The following is an 18,926-nucleotide window of genomic DNA, read 5'->3' as shown; positions in this document are numbered from 1 at the left end:
GCTGTCCCCGGCACAACTGGCGAACGACGTGCTTCTTAAAAATTAGTATGTGACAGCTGCAAACTAACTCAATTTAATTTTTGGAATAATATTAATTAAATATAATTTTTTGAGTACGATGTTTTATATGACATGCTTGTCATGCATCGTAGCCGTAGAGATATAAATGGAGTAGCTTAACTTCGAACTCGGGTCAATCCATCTGTCAGATTATGCGATTATGGTATTAAGAAAAGGTAATAGGGTAGATATTTGCTGAGAGTCGAATGGATTTACCCGAGTTTGAAGCTAAGCGACACAATGAGCGTTTTCAAAAAAAATGTACACATCATTCATACCTTCAAAATATTGACTTCTTGGGCTCATTTTACTCAGAATCATTTGTACATTCACGCCTCATACATGAAAAAATGTGCCCAAAAATTTTGTATGAAAAAATTCCAGTGCGTCACGTTTATACAAATAAAAAAAAATTCATACAAGAATGTGACGATCTGGAAACAAAATCTTGGGACGCATTTTGTCATGTATGAGGCGTGAATGTACAAATGATTCTGAGTAAAATGAGCCCATGAAGTCAATATTTTGAAGACATGAATGAAATTGTACATTTTTTTTTGAAAACGCTCAAATAAGCATAGACTGCTCACTCCATACATCAGTTTGGTACCAAAACGACTATTATAAAAGAGAATAGGTACGGAGTTACATAAATCTTTGCTATTATTTTCGTAGTCGACATCTAGCGTCAAGTAGCGGAATTATCAGTACTGCTACTCGACACTAGATGTCGCGTGAGTCGCAACTGATGAAAAATGTATTGCTCAACCATTTACAATATTACAAGCAGGAGTTGAGAATAGAGTTCCGGTTAACCCGGTTATAATATTAGCTGAAAATTGTTGAGCATTAGAGTTTCCTTTGTCGCGACATCTATTGTCAACTAGCAGTACTGATAAATTCGCTACTTGACGTTAGATGTCGACTACGAAAATGACTCGCGTTTTGGTAAGAAAACTGATGTTAGGGGTTAGCACTCTTTCCTTTCTTATATTTCTCTATGGTAAAAAGAAACAGTGGACCGACGCCTTTGTTGTTTCCGTAAATGCCGACACCGCACTAGAACACAGTTGTCACAGAGTTTTTACACATGAACACAAACATACCAAACATTTCAAATAAGACACGCTAGCCCTGCAAGTAGTACCGAGCTACTCACAATGGCGATGTATGCAGCTCGGGTGCGCGCTATCCCTTTGAACGCCGCCGCTCGTATCGTGCGCGGCGCATCATCGTTAACCTTGCTGGAATGCACGAAGGTTGATATTGGGCTGTAGCAGGCGTGGCTCACTCCGCGATTTCGTCGCTTTGCAACAGGTAGCTACAAGTACATCCGTTCCACACCAATGTTGGTGGCTAGCCATAAGCCGCGCGTGGCGCTGTCGCCACCTAGCGGCCATATCTGTCCTGATCGTAGCAGACGCGTTTTGTTAGAGAGTGAGTCTTCTGTACCTAGTATTAGGTACTATTATTTATTCTGTGGCTGTCGCGCGCGTCAGTTAACGTCTTATAATAAAGAAATAAGCTGACCTTTTGACAGTTCCGTCCTTGAACTTGGCGGCGAGCGCGGCGCCGACCTCCGGCTCCTTCCCGTACACGAACGCGCAGTCGATGTGCCGGTACCCGATGTCGATGGCGTCCTTCACCGCTTGCGTCACCTCGCCGGCCCCCCCCTCCCCCTAGTTGACGTCTTTGGTGGTCAAAAGGTTAAGAAATAAGCTGACCTTTTGACAGTTCCGTCCTTGAACTTGGCGGCGAGCGCGGCGCCGACCTCCGGCTCGTTACCGTACACGAACGCGCAGTCGATGTGCCGGTACCCGATGTCGATGGCGTCCTTCACCGCTTGCGTCACCTCGCCGGGCTTGGACTGAAATTATTATATGTTATATTCATGTACACACAAAATACAATGTGTAATGTGTGTGTATAATGTGTACAGGTCTATTCAACCTATGGGAGAACTAATATATTTTGTTTTTAGTTACCCATGTTAAGCTATACTTTGTAACTTTCAAAAAAACCGGGCAAGTGCGAGTCGGACTCGCGCACGAAGGGTTCCGTACCATAATGCAAAAAAAAAACGGAAAAAAATGCAAAAAGAAAACGGTCACCCATCCAAGTACTGACCACGCCCGACGTTGCTTAACTTTGGTCAAAAATCACGTTTGTTGTATGGGAGCCCCATTTAAATCTTTATTTTATTCTGTTTTTAGAAATTTAATTTAAAATTTAGAATAGAATAGAATAGAATAGAATAGATTTATTCGTAAGCACAAACAAACAATCGGAACAGTACATAGTATAAAAGAAAACACAAAATAAGATTAAAGTGCCACGAAATGGCCCCATCTCAGCATGTTGCTGGTGGCTTCCAGCGCTGATCTTCCGATGAGACCATCAAGTGAGAAGAATCACGGAAGGTAACAGACAAGAAGAAAAAAGACAGAAATAACATACAGTAAACAGTTAGTTAAATAAGAAAAAAAGTTACACAGCAAGAAGATACAACATAACGACTATTTACAATTAAGATTAATTAATACAAAAACAAGCATCGTGCTCTAAATCGCTGTATCGATCCGGTCCGACCATATCTTGGCTGAGCATTACAGCTGTATATACTACTAGCGCCAACGGTGGCTACACTAACTAAAAAGCAATGTCAGACCAAACCAATATCGAGCGTTCATGAAATCTACGTTAAAAAATCTTGTAAGATTAGCTTATTAGCAAAACAGCATTGTAGGATGACGAATTTACGAAAATGTACGAAATACTAACATAACAGCACTCTACTAAGTATGGCGTAAAGGAATGATGAACCCTTGTCAGGCCAAAGGAACAAAACACTTGAGGTAAGCATAAGTAAAATTACAAACTACAGGCAGCTGGTATCAAGTCTGTAGGCTTCTTGGCTACGTTGGTGATTAAGTAAATACAGTTTAATCTTTGACTTAAAGCTATGAATACTTTGCAGGTTTCTCAAAGGCGGAGGTATATTGTTCCAGACTTTCGACGCGGCATAGCGAAAACTTCCCCGAAACGCTGCTGTGGCATGGCGTGGCATTAACAATTGAATTCCACAGTTACGGCGTTCGCGGAGCTTAATACAAGAAAGCTTATTGAAGAGATAAGGCGGAGTACCATATTTAAGCACACCAAAGAGCAGACAAGCCAAATGAAGTTTACGACGGTGTTGCATCTTGAGGATCTTATGGCTGTTCAGAAATGGTGTCACGTGAGCTCTCAACGGAATATTGAAACAGAAGCGAGCACAGGCATTTTGAACACGCTGAATGAGTCTCTTTGTCTTTGCAAGAAGTCTAGGCCCAAACACTACATCCACATAGTTTAATTTTGATAGGACAAGTGATTCAACTAGTTGACAGCGGAGGTTTTCGCTTAAATATGGCCGAATTTTATATAAAACTTTAAGCTTGTAAAAACAACTCCTAATGGCCTCAGAGACATGCTTCTCATAACGTAGTCCACAATCCATTATGAGACCTAAATTACGCGCTTCATACACCCTCTCAACCGGTGTATTCATTAGCGTAACATCCGTTGATATACTGACACCAGCCAGTTGTTGCCTGCTGCCAAATACTAGGTATTTAGTTTTATTTGGATTAAGCAACAGGCAGTTTTCTGTGGCCCATGATGCTATTGAGGTGAGATCTTGGTTTAATTTTTCTATAGCACTGTCAATGTCAGCTGGCTTACATGATATATACACTTGTATGTCGTCTGCATATATATGGTATTTGCAATGCGTGATGTGGGACCCTATATCTGCGGAGTATAATATGAACAGGAGTGGGCCGATCACCGATCCCTGTGGAACTCCTCTTGTTATATCAGCTTTTTCGGATAAAAATGAAGATCCGTCACTGCAACATACTTTCACAATTTGTGATCGATTATGTAAATAGCTTTCAAACCACTTTACAGTTTTGTGATCAAATCCGTAAAAACTCAATTTGGAAAGAAGCAGATTTATATTCAGACAATCAAATGCTCTTGAGAAATCGAGGAGGACTAAAATAGTGCACATTCCTTTGTCTTGAGCATCCAAAATGTTATCAGAGACATCGAGTAATGCGGTCACAGTGCTACGTCCCTTCCGAAAACCTGATTGGACATCTGGTAGGATATTATTGTTTTCTAAGTAGGCGGTTAGCTGTAAGCATACTACTTTTTCCATTATTTTGGACAGACAAGGTAGTATACTTATAGGCCTAAGGTCTGAAAGCACAGATGGGTTCGATACTTTAGGCAAGGGAGTCACGACTGCTAACTTCCAGATATCTGGAAAGGTGGATGTAAGAATGGAGGTATTTATTAGGCTCGTAATGAAATCAATTGTGTGTGGAAAAGTCATAGTAAGCATGTTTAGATTTATCCCGTCAATACCCTCAGCATTCGATTTTAAACATTTAATTACTTTAATTATTTGATAAGAACTAACAGTATCTAGATGGAAAACAGAGTCATTGAACTTATGAAATTCAAAATAGGTCAGCTGTGATATAGTGACACTTGAAGTTCCAGGTAGATCTAGAAATTGTTTGTTCAAGGTATCAGGATTATTAAATATATTAGGTAATTCATTATTCTTTTTAGGCAACACTGTATTTTTTAAATTTTTCCATAAAGTTTTGGGTTCATTAATTTTATTATTAATACTATGTTTGAAATATGCTACCTTTTCAAAATACAGAGCTTTATTTACAATAGACTTAAGGTCTTTGTAGTATATCTTTTTGACTTCGCTCTGGCTTTTGTGAAAATCTGCCGCAGCACTGTCACGCAACCTCATCATCAATTTGACGGTGTCCGTAATCCAGGGGTATGATTGAGCTTTAATCAAGGATGTCTTAAGAGGAGCATGCAAATCAAATAGATTAAGAACTTGTTGATTAAAGGCTGTTACCATGTCATTGACATTTCCAAGGTTTGTTATCAAGTCCCACCTCACGCTCTGCAAGTCCACATCTAGATTTTTTTCGCAGATGTTTTTAAGAGGCCTATAGGTAACGCGGTAAGGCTTGTGTTTCTCACGCTTAACATTGAAATTACAGACAACAAGGCAATGACCATACAGGGAGCCCACATGATCAATTGCTGTAGTATTGGCCTGCATGTCCGTACAGACAACATCGATCAGCGTCTGGCTGGTGTCAGTGAAATGTGTTGGCTGCGACACTAATTGTGTTAAACCAAAGCAAGTTATAAAATTATTAAATTGAGTAGTTTTTGTGTCGGTGCCATTCAATAAATTTATATTAAAATCACCTAGTAAAACTAAGTTGTCGTAGCTACGCATTGAACTAATTGAATCACTTACAGCATCTAAAAACAGTTGGAGATCCATCCAAGGTGGACGGTATGCCGTACCAATTGCTAGCTTCCTTCCGTTGAGAGCAAAAGTGATCCACATCTGCTCCACCAGCTTATGCAGCGGGTCAACTGGATGAGGCCAGGTCCGAGCCCTGAGATGACGCTTAATATAAAATCCTACGCCCCCACCACGGGACCGGTCGCCCTGCGGCCTAGGAATATGCCGGAAGCTGTATCCAGGAAGTGTCGGTGCCCGCCCTTCTTCGCCCGCCCTTAACCATGATTCGTTAATCGCCAGCACATCAACATCTTGTCGAGTAGCAGCCGCTATGAAATTGTCATGATTTGTGCCAAGAGAACCCGCATTGTACAAACCAATTCTAAGTGTTTTATTTACTATAACAACAGATGTATGTACCAGACCACCCGACAGTTGACACCACGCTGACAGACCTAATAATAACAGTACCAGACTGACATCGATAACATATGCTGCAAATTATAAACGACTTATGTATCATATTCATATACCAACAATAATTATCTGAGATGACTAAACATGCATTGGTGTGCCACAGTGGAGATACGAAACAAGAAAACATTAAACTAATAAAAGCTAAACTACACACGGCCGCCCGGACCTCAAACGGAGCTGGCTCCAAAAACACGCGCTAAGTCAGCTTCTGAGCGAATCGGAAAAGCCGACTTTCCTTCTCCTTCTCGGGCATAGATTCTTCCTCGCCTTGTCCACGAGAACCTCCACTGGTGTTGCCTACACAACTCACGAAGTTTGTGAAACAACAGGCGGTTCGTGCGTGTGAGTCGCTCGTTGACAAAGACCCGACGCGGGGGGCCCGGCAGGTTGTCAACTGAAAAGGTGAAGTTTCGCCGTACCCGGGCGGCCTGCAGCAGTTCGTCCCGCAACTGTCGCCGCGCCAGCCTAACGACGACGCGACGCGGCCGGCCGCCGGCCTCACTGTCGGCCCCTTCCCCGCCCCGGTCCACCGCACCGACTCGCTCGGCGAACACGATGTCACGCTGCTCCAAGGGGACACCTAACTTGGCCGCGAGGACGGTGATCGTGTGGACAACGTTCTCGCCCTTCGTCTCCGGAACGTGGCCAATGTCGAGGTCCGAGAGCAACGCGTCCTGGTCGCGGTCATTCAGCTCCAGCTGAAGGCGCGCAACTGTCTGCTGCAGCTCCACCGTTGCTCCTGACGGCGATCTGTCTTCTGGCTCACCGTCGACGGGCTCCACGGGCCGCTCCTCCAGGCGCCTAACCTTTTCCTCCAGGACATCCAGACGGCCAGTGAGACCACCAAGGAGATCATTAAAGCGCGCCACCTCTTGGCGCAGGCCCGCAACTTCGTCGCGCACAGAGCCGAAGTCCGCACGAAGCAAGCGCAGCTGCTCAGCGACGTCGGGCTGCTGATCCAACGACGCATCCTCCTCGCCGGCCCCACTCGGCTTCACCGGCGTATTGTCGGAGTTGTCACGCCGAGGGGTCGTGGCTTTGCACGCCGGGCACGCCCATGTACTCGCGACACGCGCATTTTGTCCCATGCCTACACAAGCTTTATGGTAAGATTGGCCGCAGCCGCACTTAGCGACACCTGTCGCACCAAGGGGTTTACCACAAGCCGCAGCGCAGACAACCATTTTGCTCGCTATGGATTAGAACTGAGAAGTTCCTACGGGAGCTACTAGATGGCGCTTAACGCAGTGTTTATATAATTTATATAAAATGTAATGTTTGGATTGCGGTGGTGTTATTAAAAGTTTCTAAGTGTATGCCGTCGTAGTACCAAATTGTATTTATTAAAAAAAAGAGATAAAGTTTCAAAGTTAATTACTGTTGTATTTTCCTAATCAGTACCTACCCACCACACGCAAAAAGTCACTTATTGTTACACAGTAAACAGCCGCTATCTATTTTATCGCACTATCACAAGCGCGCGCGGATCGCGCACACTCACACAGCTAAGGACAACACAGATTCACACACCGGTGGCTGCGGATGCAAGTAAATATCACTATTACTATTTTAATCAAATAAAGTACCGCGAGTGTGACAGTGTGTGTTACCGTCCGTGACGTCACTCCATTTGTTGTTATAGCGGCAACAGAAATACATCATCTGTGAAAATTTCAACTGTCTAGCTATCACAGACGGACGGACGGACGGACGGACGGACAGCGAAGTCTTAGTAATAGGGTCCCGTTTTACCCTTTGGGTACGGAACCCTAAAAACTATGAACATAAATGAAATAGTTCGCCTAAGTTAACTCTGCATCGACTTTGACAGCATTGTGTAGGTATTTTTAAGCAAATATGACGTTTATGTTGACATTGTAAACTTTAACTCACTAGAAATAACGCAAAAGTGGCAAAAAAGGTCACAATATACAAAATGGCAAAGAATAAAAGAAACGCTCATCTGTGAAAATTCCAAATATTTATCACGGTTCATGAGATACAGCCTGGTGAAAGACAGACGGACAGTGGAGTCTTAGTAATAGGGTCCCGTTTTTACCCTTTGGGTACGGAACCCTAAAAACTGGAACAACAGATACTATTTTAATATTTCTAAGCACATTTCGAGCTTACTACTTATTTTTAATTAATAGTTTGGTAATTATTTTACAGTAAACAAAGTCAAGATACACGAAATCATTCCCGGACCAAAAACAATTATGTTTATGAAATAATTATTTGGTTACATCATAATACTTATAATTCATATTATCATATAAATAATTATTCCGATGTTTTGTTTTTAATACGTAACACAATTATGATAATTGCCAGGAGGTCAAGACACCATACATACCATGGCTAATAAGTCACGTTGATAACCCGCATATTATGTAAGTCACTAATAATGTGATTAAGACGCCTATGTCACATGAAGTGTTCTTATAATTTATAATAATTTCAGCCTAGATACGTCCCACTGCTGGGCACAGGCCTCTCATGCGCGAGAGGGGTTGGGCTATAGTCCCCACGCTAGCCCAATGCGGATTGGGGACTTCCCATACACCTTTGAATTTCTTCACAGATGTATGCAGGTTTCCTCACGATTTTTTCCTTCGCCGAAAAGCTAGTGATAAATATCAAATGATATTTCGTACAGAAGTTCCGAAAAATTCCTTGGTACGAGCCAGGATTTGAGCCCGCGACAACCGGATCACCACCTCTTCAAGTGTTCTTAATGTGTCATATTATATGGTATAATTGAATTAATTATATATTGTGCAATAAGGAATATGGTGTATTGCCTTTTGTCCATAAGTGTTTTCAAATAAATCATTCCCATTTTACCTTGTCAATGCCTTCCGGAGCCTTAAGCTCCAGAGGTATAAGCTCCGAATAATCAAAGTACCTAATTGTAATAAGTGGTGAACGGTGTTGGTCACACATACTGTATATAGTGTTAAAAATACTTTATATTTAAGCCTTTCTTGTAGTGTCTGTTTGTTTACCTAAATAAATTAAAAAAAAAATGGTCCATGTTTCCGAACAAAATGTATGGCAGCAGTCACATGGGGTGGGTACAAATAAATGGAAATACAAACATAATCATAACCATAAGAACCGACAAGGCCAGACTGCTTGTCAATGACACCATGACTGTGCAAATTCAGATTACGGGCCTTTATCTATGCAGTATGCAGTGTTTATACCAACTTATCTCTAATGGTACATATATCGAGTATTGGAGATTAGAGATAAGCACACAACATTAAGTACTTCTACAGATTTTATAGATAATATTGTGGCAGCCAGCGAGCACACTTTAATAATGGAATTAGTTGCTAGACAGCTGGCACACACCCTCATACAGAACACGAAGTTTAAACTTTTACAATTTTATTTTTACCACACCAGCTCGGAAAGGCTTAGTTTGCACTTCAATATCAGTAATTCACATGTGAGGGAAAGTAATCAAATGCAAATTTTTAGTTTTCTTATGTTTGCTGGTAGAATTGACTTTTAAATGATGATTTTGGATGATAAATATTTAATAACATTCATTTGAATTTGATTTTGTTTGATATTTTACATTTAATATTTGCTTCGGGTTGGTGTGGTGAAAAATTTTGTGTTTCACTTGTGGGCAAATTTTGTTTAACCCTCATGCTTTAAAACCGTCGCAATTCTCAAGATTCTATTTTTCGAACCACTTGCTGCGCTTGTGGTTCAATTTTGGAATCTTTCGCTTGCTCGGGTATCAATATTAGCACGAACGGTTAAACAACATCTTTGCCCCCTTGTAAAACAAATAACTATTGTATCACAATAGCCTCAATAATGTGATGCTGTTTAGAATAAAGAACAACTTTTTGAGGTTATGTAATAAACCGGTTGGAATTGGAACCAATAAGGATTAAATAAACAGATTTTCTTCTAGAGTTAGACCAAGAAAAGTCTGCAGAGATTTCGATAGCCCACGCAGTGCAAGTGTTATTTGATGAATCAAAGTCACTGCAGACTATTCTTGGTGTAACTCTAAAATCCTATCACATATGATACGAGCCATCATAACAATATAATATATTTTAAAACATACAATACCTTCCATGTACCGATGCCAAGTATTGGACTTTCAAATCCGTTGTTAAAGGCTACTTTAGGCACTTTTGAAGCCATTCTCGAAGTGAATAGAGTTAGAAACGTCTTGAAGAATAACAAAACACAGAGGAACTCAAATTCTACGAGTGAATATAGCGCAAGATAACTTGTGACGCGAAAAGATAAAGAAAACTCACAGGAAACTTAGTTTGTTTTGACAGAATAGTAACTTAGTAACAAAATGCCGGTGGCGGTGGTGACGTCAGGGTGACGTGTGATTTGACTGTTAATTGCTGTTAATTTAATAGTTAAGGTTTTTTAATTATATTACATTTTAAGTAATAAAAATGTCTCCCAAACGTATCTAAGAATAAAATGGCTGAACATAATATGCTTAAGATAAAATAAGGATACGCTTAAATTAATTAGTAATATATTTGATCATGATTGCTAATGCGTCACAACGCCATCTAGCGTCCAATAGCTACACCAGTCCATTAAAAAAACGCGAGGACGTTCATTTTGGTAAAACCAGGCCTCCGTCACACGCTCAAGGCCACTCGCTATATGCCTACCGCTCGGCGTATCGTCGACGATACAACCGACAGAGGGCCGCCGAACGCCCGCCTCAGTGCTCGCACCGCATTGCACCGCGCGTTTCCCGCGCTTATGCTTCGAAATGCCGAAACCACGTAATTATTGTGCAGTAGATGGGTGAAAAAGTAAAAAAAACAAAGGAAAAGGCCTATAATAAAAATTCATCCTTTTAAAGGTCCCACCTGAAACGTTTAATAATTATATTGAAGGGTTAGAAAAAGTATTTTTAAATAATTTTGACGACGTAATAATTAATCGGCCTGGTAGCACCGTATTACAACTTTTAAAAACCGTTGATTGTCCGTTGCTTTGCTCCTGGATATTTATTAAAATTATTTACGCGATTTAGGATACATATTTTCAACTATAAAATTTTAATAACAGAGAATACCGAGAAGTGAAAAAATTATAAATCATTATATTAAAACTAAAACATATTTGATTCTCAACATTCGTTTTATTACAATAATCATCATAGGTAGGGTAGCTACAACCCTAGCGCATTCTTACGATGACGCGTTGGCACGTGACTCGGACGGCGGGCAACACAGTCTCGACTCTTTGTGCGCGTACTTATGGTACATTTCTTCTTGTCCTGAGCAGCAGGTATTATTATTAAGGTTTTGTAGGCTATTATAGCGTAGGTATTTTTGCTTTTGTTTGGGAATGAAGTATCTGTTACGTAGTAACTATTTATTAATCTGTGGTAAAACGCGGTATGAATTATGGGCTCTGCGCGAGCGGATGGTAGGTCTATGGGCTCTACAAACCTCTGTACTATATGGTACTATCAAGCTTCGAATAAATTTAAAAATGATTTGAGATTTGAACTCACGGCCTCTGGATCACACAATACAGTATTTTTTCCACTTTTAAATTTATTCGAAGCTTAGTAGCATCGTTAGCAGACGTTTCTGCTTGTTAAAAATTAAAATTATATGGTACTATCGTCAGATCGTCAGCCATTACGGATCCATTACGGATACATTTCGGCATTTGTTCAATCGATTGAATTTGTTTCACTGTAGCCTAGGGTTGCCATAAGTGTGGGGACTCAGACCGGGACATTTAAAGAAAACCGGCCAAGTGCGAGTCGGACTCGCGTCGCGTTTCAAGGGTTCCGTACATTACACAATTTGTAACAATGTATTTTTTCATGTGAAACATGAGTGAAATGTCTATAATTAAGTCCGACTCACGCTTGACTGCACATTTCTAATAGGTTTTCCTGTCATAGATAGGTAAAGAACTATTTTGTTTTTTTTTTTCAAAATTTTAGCACAGTAGTTTCGGAGATAAATTTTCCATGTGTTTAAATGATTATTCATTGACCAGTCAAGCTACCATGTAGATTCAGGGGATTCAGGGTCAACCAGCAAAAAACGCGAGCGCAGCGAGCGCGAAATTTTTTGTGACAAAATTGTGAAAGCGTGTTAAAAAGGCCGGGCCGGGCCTAAAAATCCGAAGTTCTCCAGTGAGGCGAGCTTTCATGCGAGGTCGAAGCCGTGCTTCAGGATAAGCTCAGCTAGAGCATAGACGCCAACCAATGTCCATTGTATTAAAAAGCGAAACCGCAGGCCGAGCTTGGCGCAGCGAGGTCAAAGGCTAAGCTGAAGAAGAGGAGATTTGGAAGCCAAACCAAAAATTTTGGTAAAAAGTGAGGCTGAAGGTCAGAAATCTCCACATTACTTAAAAAGCCCGAAGGGTACTTATAACCAGCGCGGTGAGCTTTCATGCGAGGCAAAAGGCCAAGCTTCTGAAACAATTTTTTATATTTGTATAAATTAAGCGACGCCGAAAGTCGAGCTGTAAGAAAGCAGCGCTAGTGTTACTCAACAATAATATGTGTCATATGTACAAGAGTTACTCGGAGGGCCGAAGTTCCATTGATGAGGTTTTAGGCCCTCGGGAGCCTGAAATTCGAGCTCTACATTACAGACTTTAAAAGCTATAAAATAACATAATTTACATAATCATCTAATTATTGTGTGTCTGAGAAACTGATATTGGACATTAGGTAAAAGTAGGTACAGTAAAACCTGGATAATTGCAATTTCAAGGGACCGGCATTTTTTTGTCAATTAACCAGGTTTTTCATTTAAGCAATTCGTTGTGTCAATTATAGAGGTTTTCATTAATAGAGGTTGCGTTCTGACAAATTTCTTTTATGGAGGTGCAAATAACCATTGAAAGTTGATTTACAAGCTTACTTTCTGGGTTTCTGGTCTATGACTTGCACTTTTATACTACATTAATTACTACTTTATTTTCTTATTAATCATTTGGGTTTAAAAAAATCCCTTGAATTGTAGAAGAAAGTTTTATTGGAATGTAAAAAGCATACTTTGTTTTTGATTTAATCAAAACTATTTCACCTACCTACCTATTTGGCTGTGATAGATATTAGATACCCAATAAATAAATTGAATTCTGGATGAAGATTTAAAATAAAATGATCATTGCTAATAAAATATTGTTTCTGCTGTCTACAACTACATTATTTCAATTACAGAGGTAATCAATAAGTCTCGTTTCAATAATAGAGGTAATAAGAAGAGCTAAAATAACGGATTTTTTTAGCATAGTGTCAATTATAGAGGTCTTAGTTGCGATGTGGTCAATTACAGAGGCAAAATTACGAAAAGCACTAAAATCTAAATTGCAATTATAGAGGTTCCAAACTTTCAATTATAGAGGCATTTTGGTCTCAAGGGACCGGGACCGGACCTTTCGTTGCAATTATTAAGGTTTTCCATTTATCCAGGTGCCAATTAACCAGGTTTCACTGTACCATAAAACATTTTTTTTATTTTGGCCATATGAAACGTAGAAATGTAGGTATATTATTATTTACCAAGTCCAGCCCCCTACTAAATAACTATGATTTTTAAACCAGGACAATTTTCTTATCGGCCGGGACGCCGGGACACCGTGCTTCAAACCGGGACATGTCCCGGCGTACCGGGACGTATGGCAACCCTACTGTAGCCAGCAATGTATCGAAAACTAGTACGTTTGTGTAGAGTCCATTACTAGCATAATATCTAATCCCTTCCAAAGTAATAAAAAAACTATACGCGGTCAATCAAGTTTGTCAGTAGTAAAAGGCGCGAAATTCAAATTTTCCATGGAAAGATAACTCTTCGCGCCTACATTTTTTAAATTTGTCGCTCTTTTCTACTGACGGAAATGGCTTGACCGAGTATAGTTATAGAGTCTGTGCGGAAAAAGAAGAGTTGTGGAATGTATGATAGATAGATAGATAATAGTTTATTCATCACACATGGTAAGGGGTCATCCATTAATAACGTCACACGTTTAGGGGGAGGGAGGGGGTCAAGAAAATGTGACATATTGTGACATGGGGGAGGGGGGAGACACAAATTTTGTGACGTCACTTTAACTTCATCAGTAACCGATTTTTTTTTTTATTATTTTATTCGCTGTACATTTAAATAACAAGTTTTTAAAACGATAATCGTTTTTATTCTTTTAATTTTCTTTCCTATAAAGCAGTTTTGGGTTATAAAATTACTAATATTTATATCGTCAAAAATATTTTGATAAAATATTAATAATACTTAGGTACTTACTTAATTCGATTTGGCGATTTCGTAGAAAAAATGTGACGTCACACTAGGGGGGAGGGGTTTGCCAAATGTGACCAAATGTGACAAGGGGGGGGGAGGGGTCAAAAAAACCTAGAAATTCGTGTGACGTAATTAATGGATGACCCCTAATAGGTACATTAAAGATATACATCGTGTACACAATATCTATACTACTAACAAGTGCGACTAGTCAGGAAATATTAAACTAAGATGCATGTCATATGAAGCCCTATACATTTCTCGATTCTTCTCTTTCCGAACAGACTCTATTAAATAACCGGTAATTTAATAAAAAAAGTAGACTTATTCCAATAGTGTCCAGTGACATTTTAATAATTTTAATTTACCTTCCACGTCCCAAGACCGATGGCGGGAATAGTTTTCCCATTGTTGAACGTAACGACCGGAACCTTGACCATTTTTTTTCAGCACGTCCGACTCGCCGGGCACAGGAGCGAGAAGTGAACAGCCAGCAGTTTATCACGTTTCTCGTTATCAATTAAGTTTATATAAAATATAATGTTGTTTATCTGTTTGTATGTAACGACATTTTTAATCTTATTCACAGATGCATAGTTAGATGCGTAATTATAATTAAAGAGGCGCCAGGATATCAAGGTGGTACGTGCTACGCTGAATTTTCCGCTGGGTACGGTACAAGCACGTACAAGCGTAGTGCTACGCGCTACGTTGTTGCAATCCATATATACTAAGATACTAATCCATATCCATACTATCCATACTAATGATATTATAAAGGCGAAAGTGTGTCTGTCTGTCTGTCTGTTACCTCTTCACGCTTAAGCCGCTGAACCGATTTTGTTGAAATTTGGTATAGACATAGTTTGAGTCCCGGGGAAGGATATAGGATAGTTTTTATGCCGGAAATCATTCCTGAGGAGAGTGCAAAGGGGGGGTGGAATTGAAAGAGTTAATGAATTGCCTAATAATTGAAGTAAGCAATGCGCGAATTGAATGATTGCTATTAGAATTATCCAGGCGCTATACCTACTTTAGCTGCTGTCACTAATTCCACGCAGACGAAGTCGCGGGCAAAAGCTAGTAATATTATAAATGCGAAAGTGTGTCTGTCTGTCTGTCTGTTATCTCTTCACGCTTAAACCGCTGAACGGATTTAGTTTAAAATAGTTTAAATTTGGCATAGGATATAGTTTAAGTCCCGGGGACATAGGATAGTTTTTATTTCGGAAGTCATCCCTAAAGAGGGTGAAAAGGGGGCGAAATTGAGAGAGTTAATAATTGCATGATAATTGATGTAAGCTTAAGCTCAAAATATATGATTACACTTTATCCAGGCGTTATATTTACCCCAGCTGCTGTTACTGATTCCACGCAGACGAAGTCGCGGGGAAAAGCTAATTATCTATAAATAGTAAGTATAAATAATACGTTATAATGTCACAAAGATAACATTGCTAGTAATTTAAATTGCAAGCATCTTTATCTTATACTGAAGTGGTTTTGACTATTAAGCACATATACCATGTAAACCAGTATACTTATCTAACTTTGCCAGTAACGATAAGATAAAGGTAGCAATTTGTTATGTCATTGTAAATCACTACTGTAGTTTTCCTGCCTATAATTGTTTCAATCACTTACTTACTTAGAGTCAGACCAAGAATAGTCTGCAGTAAGTGTCATTTATACGTCATAATTTCATATATAGAAGTTTGACGTTTAAAATAACGCTTTCACTGCGTGGTTATAGCCCACGCAGTGAAAGCGTTATTTTAAACGTCAAACTTCTATATATGAAATTATGACGTATAAATGACACTTACTGCGTGGGCCATCAAATCCGCTGCAGACTTTTTTTGGTCCGACTCTACTTGCTCAGCGACCCGAAGTGGGTCTTGGCCTCCGACACTAGATTTCGCCATTCGTTCCTAACCTCTGCGATCTGACGCCATTCAGTCGCTTGTACGCCACACAGGTCTTGCTGGACCTCATCGATCCATCGCTACCTAGGCCTTGACCGGACGTCTCCAGCCCCCTCCAGACTATGCGCGTGAATCGCGGGCGAAGCCGCGAACGCAAGTGTGGAGTCGATTTTCGCAGACAGCGAAATCGACTCCACACTCGCGTTCGCGGCTTCGCCCGCGATTCACGCGCATAGTCTGGAGGGGGCTTCCCAGTTGGTCGCCCCAGATAAGCTCTCTTGGCCGCACTACAGATCATATAATACTATGCCCTTCCATCCCGAAGGCGTTATAATTATTTTCAAATCGATATCATAGATGGCGCTAAATGTCACAATCAGCCATTACGAAATTTTTATACTACATATTAAGATGGATTAAGAGATATTTAAAGTGTCATAAATTAAAGCCGCACGATCCTCTCCCATCCTCTCCACATGGCCGAGCCAGCGAAGTCGAGCAGCCTTGCTCTAGCCCAGCGGTCGGCAACCAGCGGCCCGCGAACCTCTCACTTGCGGCCCGCTAGCCTCCCTGGCTATTTTGTATGTAACGTTGACAAATGATAATGTGTGATAAAGTCATAAATATTAACAAAGTGCTGCCCGCGTCCACTTCGTTAACTGTTATGTGGCCCTTGGTTGCTAAAAGGTTGCCGACCGCTGCTCTAGCCGATAAAGGCCCCAGTACACAATGGGCCATCGCCGGCCACTCCAAGGGACGCAGCCATGCGGTAGAATGAGATAGCAATATCACTTGCTCCCTCTAACGCATAAATGCGTCCCTTGGAGTGGCCGGCGATGGCCCATTGTGTACTAGGGCCTTTATGTTGGGCTCGCCCACCAGTTTCAATCCCTAGACATCGCTTTTCTATAGATGGGACATACGCTTGCGCTAGTGAGGGACAGAACATCCGCAATACCAGTGGAGAGCCACTCCTGACTTCGGTCGAACTCGGCTCCGCTCGGCTCAGCATTGCTCCGAGCAATTATTATAGGGTTGGCACCACTTGACTTCCTTTTGCGTGCAGGGCATAAGTGCAAGTGTTATTTATACGTCATAATTTCATAGAAGTTTGACGTTTAAAATAACACTTGCACTGCGTGGGCTATCAAAATCGCTGCAGACTTTTCTTGGTCTAACTTTATAGTTCGTTTTTTTTAAGTTTTTGTTTTATTTTGGGTAGTTCCATTTCATAACTTTGACAATAAAGAGGAATACGCACCACACCCCGTAGTGCCTCGTATTTGGGGTGAGAGGGGTTTTCATACAAAGGTGATTTTGGAAGATTGTTGGATCGATTTTTTTTTATTATGCGTTTTACTATATAGCTCCATTTTAAATTGGAATACATTATTTTTGTAGCAGTAGCCTCAAAATCCCTTCTCACCCCCCTCTCAAACCTTCTCTCCCCATTCATAACCCACCTCTCCCCGCGAAACCTACTCACCCCGTTTTACGGTAAGCGATCTTGACATGTCTTTTAATTGAAAAACGCTTTTTAAAAATCAGTAACTATTACTTATGAAAGCAGAAGAATATAAATGATCGTATTCGACCATAATTGTTACCATATTTGCCGTAACTTATTTTTAAAATGTGTTTTTCAATTAAAAGACACATCAAGATTGTTTACCTTATTTCTAATGCTAAAAAACCGAACATCTCATCAAAGGTTTACAACGTAAACAAGTTTGACTTTACATTTTTAGTGGCAATCGGTACCGAATGGAAGCCGCATTAAACGCTTCCGTCACTAACCGGGTTATTAATAAACGGTTTATATGTGTTTACGACAATCAACATCGTTTTAGTACAGTTTTGTTAAAAACTTCTGATCTTAGCCAATTTTTCTCGCGTTTGTGTGGTGAAAAAAAATTGTGTAAACTCGTGAGCAAAGTTTGCTAAGCCCTCGTGCCTTAAAACCGTCGCAACGCTCAAAAGATTCCACTTTTATAACCACTCGCTACGCTCGTTCAATTTTAATTGGAATATTTCGCTTGCTGGGATGTTGTAATGCAAATAATTGATCCAATTAACTCACTGTGTAGTATATTGTTTATTTTTAGGGTTCCGTACCCAAAGGGTAAAAACGGGACCCTATTACTAAGACTCCACTGTCTGTCTGTCACTATCACTGTTCTGTCACTGTCTGTATCTCATGAACCGTGACTAGCTAGACATTTGAAATTTTTACAGATGATGTATTTCTGTTGCTGCTATAATACCAAATACCTACTAAAAAATACGGAACCCTAGGTGGGCGAGTCGGACTCGCACAGTGGCGTATTTGCAGCCTTCGCCGCCCTAGGCCCCAGGCCCTGTGGCCGCCCCTTACTCAGCACCTCATATTATCTACATTTTGAGTTATTTCTTTATCATCTAGCGAATATTTTTTGTGACAAGTTGCCGCCCCTAATATCTTGCCGCCCTAGGCCCGGGCCTACTGGGCCTTAGGGCAAATCCGCCACTGGACTCGCAGTTGTCCGATTTTTGAACCTTTTCGACGCCGTGTCAAAAAGAAAAGCTGTCACGCGGACGCCACGTCACCGAAGTGTCAAAACTGAAATTGAACTTTATGCATATGCACGATGCACGTAGGTCTATGTTGCTCTGTGGTTTGTGACCGATTAATCAGTCTTTGGCGTTGAACCTGCGATGCGGATATATCGGTCAATGGCGTCCAAAAAGTTAATATATTGCCAATGAACCCTATATCCAGCTGGCAGTTTAATAGCCATTCTATTTCAGTGCCTAGCGTCTGCTTTCCGTCAGTGCTCACATCAAAGTGTCAAGTGGTTTGGA

The 18,926-nt window shown here is 40.6% G+C and overlaps 1 protein-coding gene and 1 long non-coding RNA gene across 3 annotated transcripts in view; one reads left to right on the top strand and one right to left on the bottom strand.

The window, feature by feature from the left end:
* LOC134803363 (aldo-keto reductase family 1 member B1-like) overlaps positions 1 to 14,664 on the bottom strand; it is a 39,431-nt gene extending 24,767 nt beyond the window's left edge. The window contains exons 1-2 of one of the 2 annotated variants that reach the window (XM_063776165.1): positions 14,529 to 14,664; positions 1,785 to 1,927 (exon numbers count right to left, since the gene is read on the bottom strand). In XM_063776165.1, the coding sequence (XP_063632235.1) occupies positions 1,785 to 1,927; positions 14,529 to 14,600 (215 nt within the window). In that variant the 5' untranslated portion in view covers positions 14,601 to 14,664. Of the gene's footprint in view, positions 1 to 1,784; positions 1,928 to 9,976; positions 10,182 to 14,528 lie in introns of those variants that run through there. The other variant, XM_063776164.1, reaches the window with a different exon arrangement.
* On the top strand, positions 2,352 to 5,778 carry LOC134803103 (uncharacterized). Its single transcript, XR_010145937.1, has 2 exons — positions 2,352 to 2,915; positions 3,038 to 5,778. It is a non-coding gene; the product is annotated as an uncharacterized LOC134803103 (long non-coding RNA).
* Positions 14,665 to 18,926: the final 4,262 nt, after the last annotated feature.

Source organism: Cydia splendana, chromosome 26 (genome assembly GCF_910591565.1).
Source record: "Cydia splendana chromosome 26, ilCydSple1.2, whole genome shotgun sequence".
NCBI classification, from domain to species: domain Eukaryota; kingdom Metazoa; phylum Arthropoda; class Insecta; order Lepidoptera; family Tortricidae; genus Cydia; species Cydia splendana.
Note: the sequence above shows the minus strand (reverse complement) of the source record. Positions and strands in the feature narration are given on the sequence as shown.